The sequence below is a fragment of the Cetorhinus maximus genome, chromosome 8 (genome assembly GCF_964194155.1).
Source record: "Cetorhinus maximus chromosome 8, sCetMax3.hap1.1, whole genome shotgun sequence".
Classification (NCBI taxonomy): domain Eukaryota; kingdom Metazoa; phylum Chordata; class Chondrichthyes; order Lamniformes; family Cetorhinidae; genus Cetorhinus; species Cetorhinus maximus.
In genome coordinates, this window is record NC_135886.1 from 104,094,327 (window position 1) to 104,100,918 (window position 6,592).

A 6,592-nucleotide genomic window follows, 5' to 3' on the forward strand; every position below is an offset into this window, starting at 1 on the left:
GTGCAGGTGAGCATCGTGACAGGACTTCAATTGTCATCAGATTCTTCTTCCGAGGTGCCTTCAAGGCTTGGGCCGAGGACTTGGCTTATGGACCCTCTCGGCTGCTTCCCAGATGTGCCTGTGAAAGCAAAGAGAGAAAATTAGTGCATGGCAGGGAATGCGGAACAGGGGAACTCACACAGCATGGTTGTCTGACAGATGATCACCGCCGATTTCACCATCAGCACAGGAACAGTCCAGATCATTGCTGGCCAGTTAGATGGCTCTGTTTTCAAAGTCTGTGAGGACCTTGATGTCGGGCATTCCACCACCGGTCAGTGACCTCTCCCTCTTGTTGTGTGCCAGCTTGTCCTGCATGAATACAGATGAAAAGTGTAATCAGGACGTCTGTCAGGCCCAATGAGAAGGATAAAAGCAAAAAACTGCGGATGCTGGAAATCGAAAACAAAAACAAAAATACCGGGAAAAACTCAGCAGGTCTGGCAGCATCTGTGGAAAGGAGCACAGTTAACGTTTCCAGTCCACATGACTCTTCAACAGAACAGGACTGTTGAAGAGTCATGCGGACTCGAAACGTTAACTGTGCTCCTTTCCACAGATGCTGCCAGATCTGCTGAGTTTTTCCAATGAGAAGGATGTCTGGCATGTGTGGGTGGTGAGTGGTGCCATGGACGGGATGAGGACACAATCTGCAGGGCAGATGAAGGTGTGTGTGTGTGAGAGAGTGAATGGTGATGTCCCTTGAACTGGCAGTGAGTGAGAGCCCTGTGGATGTGCAATGGCAGCTAAAATGACTTTTTCCCCCACCTGTTACCGCACTTAGTGGAAATCTGGGACAATTCTGCCCTATGTCACAAAACATTGTTGAAGTGGTTTAATAGATAGTTTCTTAAAGAAGAATATTGTGTGAGAGGAGTAGGCAACAGAGTAAAATTTAGACTAGGTGGCCCATGGAGAAAAAATCCAGGAGAAGCCTGATGGGCTGAATGACCTTGTATCTTTGCTGTAGTATTATAGACAGGATGATCCGGTCATTTGCATAATGAGCTGAACATTACTGCTGTGTTTCCCATATAAATGCAAGTTTTTTTTTTCTATTCAGTAGAATTACTATTTAATACTGTTAAGCTTAGCTAACTACCTAACTACAGACTGGAGTATGTGTGGGATGGGTATATCAGGAAACAGTGCAACACTAACTGTAATTTCTTTCAATGTAGTAATAAACAAATGTAACCTGCCTGAGTTGTTCACTAGCGACCAAAAGCTGTTATATCTTTACTTTGGATAGTGAAATATATCGTGGGATATTGAAACATGAACAATTACTATGAGTTACATATGAGAAGCTTTGAAATGGAATAGGATGACTGTGCCAATGTGCTGGGATTTATCTTAAATGTGTTTACATGCTGCATTGTTTTTTTTGGAAGTTCTAAACTCTTCTCTTGTCACTAGGGAAGGCGCCAGGAGGAACAGAATGACTAAGTTATTTTTACTGTCAAAATAAGTGCTGCCAAAGTTTCTGTCTCATGCTTTGTAAAATTCCATCTGGACACCATGTGATTTCTGCTGTGAGAATATAAAGGACAACACAAAGACGCTGGACTCAGATTCTGCGACCAAATCCAGAACAAAACTTCGACTCTCACCCGAGCTCCCGGTTACTGGTAAGCTTAAGTAACATGTTTAGATTTTTAAAACAGTTCTGATTTTGGAAGTGATCTTGTTGGGGCATTTAACATAAAGTTGTTAGGCAACAGATTTGAGACAAATAGAATAATGAAAATAAATATCTGGAATTTCATATTTCAAATCGGCCATTAACCTAATATTATCGGTCATGTTGAATGCCTTTACCAAAATATATAACGTACAAACAAAAATGAGGGTCAATATTTTGAGAGCGAATCTGACGATGGTCTGGCTTCATTTGAACAATTATACGGAGGTAATAAAAACAGAGTTTGCTGGAAGCACTCAACAGGCCAGGCAGCATCTGCAGAGAGAAACAGAGTAATGAAGGTATCCTGAATGAATCTTAGTTGGGTCTTTAAAGTAATTGGATATTGAGCTGAGCTCATGTTTTATGGTGACTCTAATTCCCTTTCTGTTACATGGGATTGCACGATTTTAACTGATTCTCTGGAAGTGTCATTCCGCAAGTCTGTTCATTTATAATTAAGTATATTAGATTGTGATAAATGGTGTTTCTATTACATGGGATTTCAGAATCATTTGTGTTTTATATTTGGAGTTTGCGGGATCTTTTTTTTACCTGTCCTTTCCTTTTCCCCTGGAAAAGCAGATGAGTAGCCTCGATGACAACCCTTGCAATTTGGCATTGCTTTTTAAATGTGATTGTAGATCAAAGTGGTGCAAGTTTACTGGAGCTGCAATTCAAAGACAGAATACATGAACATTAAGTAGAATGCGTAATACCAATGTTGAGAAATATAAAGCGGTGTTGCGGGGTGAAGAAACAGAAATTCATAGAGCCAAAACAGAATGTGAACAAGGGCCAGCAGATAATATAAAAGGAAATAATAAAGGCTTTTATCATCAAATAAAAAGTGAAAGAACATGACCGTGTAGGGATGATGGAGGGAGATTATGGTAAAGTGCAGATATTTAATAAAAACTTGGCATTGGTTCTTACAAGGTACTGGTGGGAGTGAGAACATACATATACTGGAGCAGCTCATGGAACAACTGAAAGGAAAGAAATCAAAGAGGATAAATCATGTTGGCTGCCCTGTCAGCTGTTGAGAGGAGTCAGAGAGGGGATAAAGGTTCAGGACCACTACTCTAAACCTCCTTAAAGATACACACTGTGCTATAGAGTGATCAATGTAAAGCCTCCGTTAAAGAAAGGAGTGAAGAATAAACTGGGCCATTACAGATCAGTCAGTCTAATGTTAGTTGTGGGAAAACTCTTAAAATTCATAATTCAAGATAAAATGAGTGGGAATTTAGAAGAGCCTGGGACAATCAAGGACAGCCAACACTGATTTGGATAAAGCAGGTTTTTCAAACTTCATAGTGTCAACATGCTCATGGCATTAAATATTGTCTGTACAGGGAGGAGAGCTCGTCCATTGCTGATCTCAGTAAGATATGCAGCCAACAATGTAATTCTAACGTGCCCGCTTCTCACACACTGCATTGAGAACTGCAGATGAAGTGCCCTCCCATCTCCGCTCAAAGCCCTGGGGTTTGTTTCTGATAAACTGATTATGTTTAAGTTGAGCATCTCACTCAACTTAATTAAACATGCAGGAAACCCCAAAATAATATTTTCATGAATCAGAAAATCAACCCATGATCCATCAACAAGTCATGTTGCTGCTTCTTGTAGCAGCTCAGGAGTAAAGTTCCTGTCCTCAAATATTTCAGTGAAAAAGATGCAAACATAAACTGGAACAGCACATTTGTACTTGTGTCTACCTCCTCGCTAGAGTTTCATTCTTAGTTGGATCAAGTGCTTTTCACAAACAGGTTACTGGAGCCACATAATATTTTAAGCATTGTTTAATGAGCATAGCTCACTGCAAATCCAGATATCATCTAGATGTGTTTTTGTAAATGAGAACATGAGTACAGAGCTGAGATGTTTTAAATCTTTGCTCCTTGTATTAAGAGTGTGGGTTTAAATGTTTCACAGGTTCAACGACCAATGGAAAACACTATCAGCCAAGACCTTGCCTCAACAGAGATGGACCAAATAGTTTCTACCCCCTCTACTGACTATAGTACAGAAATTGTTGATGATACATCTTATTCACAGTTTATTACACCTTCCCTACATAACAGGTCTGACCAACCATGCAACTTTTTTGCACCATCCCAATATATTTCCAATTTCATCCCAGCTGTCTACAGTGTCATCTTTATCTTGGGATACATTGGGAACAGTGTGGTAATCGCCTTCCTTTGTCATCGCAGTCATTTGAAAACTGTTGCTAACATATACATCATCAACTTAGCAATTGCTGACCTGGTTTTCTTATCCACTCTCCCAATTTGGGCAGTCTATAGTGCTACTGGGTACAGTTGGCATTTTGGGTCAGTGATGTGTAAAATATGCAGCTCTCTTGTGTCTCTCAATCTGTATGCCAGTATATATTTCATTATGTGCATGAGTATTGATTTTTACATGGTAATTCTGCACCCTTTTGGATCTCAGTCGAAGAGAGCTCTATGCCACGTTCACTGCGTCATAATCCTTGTATGGAGTTTGGCTTTGGTTGCAACCTTTCCAGCCATCTACTTTCAAAGTGCCCATTATATTGAGAAGATGGGAAACACGTTGTGTGAAATGGTTTACCCCCCAAGTAATGCCAATCATTGGTCTGCGGCCATGTCTTTGATGGAAAATACTCTGGGCTTCATCATTCCCTTCACAGTAATAGGCACGTGCTATGGTTTTGTTGCCTATCATCTGATGAGAATAGAAGTACCAGAAAAAAATAAATGTAAACGAGACAAGGCATTGTGGATGGTGATTGCAGTCGTGCTGGCTTTTTTCATCTGCTGGTTGCCATTTCATGTATTAACGTTTATGGATGCATTGTCAAGGCTGAATTTCATCACTGATTGTCAAACTATCACTGTGATCAAAACTGCAATGCCGATCGCCAGTTGCCTCGGTTTTGCAAATAGCTGCATCAACCCTTTTATTTATTGCTTTTTGGGAGATCACTTTCAAGTACAGCTATGCGACAAGGCTCATAGAGGGCCATCCAGACTCTACAGCCGGAGAAGCTCATCAACCAGAATCAGCAACCCTTCTCACAAGAACTGTGATACAGGGTGTATTGATCTTAATAATTTATGAGGCATTAAATAGATTCAGAGAAGCCAGTATTGCCTCCCAGCTAAGTTTCTATTGATAACCATGGCATTTTAATCTTTAATTTCTATAGGTGTAAAGGTGCCAAGAAAGTGTGCAGCTGATGTTAAAATCTAAGGCCTCTACCTATATTGGAAATACAGCATCATGATAATTATAAACTTGTCTTTAAAGGTTGCTTAAAATTATAAACTTTTCTATGGAATAATAGATGATTTAGATGATAACTGGGAATTTTCAGGAAATGTTCAACCACCAAGTTTGTGTTGCAGCTGAATTCCCAGCATCATGGCCCATACGCGTTGAGCCTTTTGTTTTCACTGATTTTATGTATTTCTGTAAGATGTTCCTCTGTTTGAAGTTTCCTTTTTCTCTGTAACGGACAGTATCAATTTGCTAACAATGTATGTTCTGGTGCATTATGTAATACATGGAATATTATTCTGTTACTGAGGAGAAACATGTTTCCTTGCAGTATTAAAGTTTAATCAGTGTTAAGTAAACAGAGGAAGAAGATGAGGGCAATTAGAGTTTAATAACTGCACAAGGAAGGAAGACAGGTTTATATAAAAGCTTTCACTTCCTCAGGTTAAGTTTCACTGATTTTTTGCCTGGATTCACCTCTTAATGCTGCAAATTATTTAACCTTTGAAATCACGTGAGCAGAAGGTTGTTGCTTGGAACATAGTAACTAACAAGTGGAGTTCCTTAAAGTTCCATATTGGGACCATTGCTGTTCAACAATTTTGTTAATGATCTAGAAAAGATCTCAAATAGAGCCATTCTTAAACTTATGGATGCTACAAAAATTGGGTTTAGTATTTCATTGGCTGCAGGCCAATTTAGACAAGTTAGTGATAAATGTCATTTTAATGTGAACACATTGGTCCAAATCTTCCTATCTGTGGCTCGTCAGAGATGGGATGCACATCGGGAGATGCTCGTCAGGGTCTTGTGGAAGTCCTGATGCACAGACATACGTGGGAATTTCCCGGGAGATTTAATCTTCTGACGGGTTGACTCCCTGCTGCCTGGGACCCTCCATGAATGTTTCCAACCCTGAGCTCAGGGTATAGACTTGGCCCAGATAGGTGGGACTTAACCCACATACTTTTCCTGGAAATGTTAGATAGTTTAATACCTGATCTGTCAGCTGGGTAACTCCACATGACTACATCCCGACCACCCGACTACTTCCCGACCACCCAACTGGTCCCCCAACTACCCCCTGACCTGATTACCCCAGATCACCGGAATACCCACCAACTTGACTCGACTACCCTCCCTGACCTGACTATCCCCCAACCACCCAACTACCCCCGACTACCTTCTGACCCGAATTAACCAACCCCCTCGACCTGACCTGACTACCCCCCACCCCGAACACCTGACTACTCCCTGACTTGACCCAACAACACCCCAACCGCCCGACTACCTGCCAATCTGACCCGGATACGCCCCCGACCTGATTATCCCCCTGGTCCAGTCAGGTGTTCCCTGACGAGCTACCCACTCACCCACCTCACCCAACTACCCATTCAGTCAACTCATCTCCCTGCCTACCTACCTCACCCACCTACCCACCTCACCCATTCACTCATTCATCTACTCACCCATTCACTAACCCGCACTCATTCACTAAAAGACTGGACCTTTAAAAACCTATCTGAATATGGCAGCTGGTGCCTCCTCCTTCCTCTGATTCTATTATGATTTGTTGGACTTGGATGAGAGGCACAG

The 6,592-nt window shown here is 41.3% G+C and overlaps 1 protein-coding gene across 1 annotated transcript; it reads left to right on the forward strand.

Moving 5' to 3' along the window:
* Positions 1 to 1,574: 1,574 nt before the first annotated feature.
* LOC144683853 (type-2 angiotensin II receptor-like) lies at positions 1,575 to 5,439 on the forward strand. Its single transcript, XM_078547359.1, has 2 exons — positions 1,575 to 1,670; positions 3,665 to 5,439. Exon 2 carries the CDS (start codon positions 3,677 to 3,679, stop codon positions 4,835 to 4,837), a length of 1,161 nt encoding a protein of 386 aa, XP_078403485.1. The 5' UTR covers positions 1,575 to 1,670; positions 3,665 to 3,676; the 3' UTR covers positions 4,838 to 5,439.
* Positions 5,440 to 6,592: the final 1,153 nt, after the last annotated feature.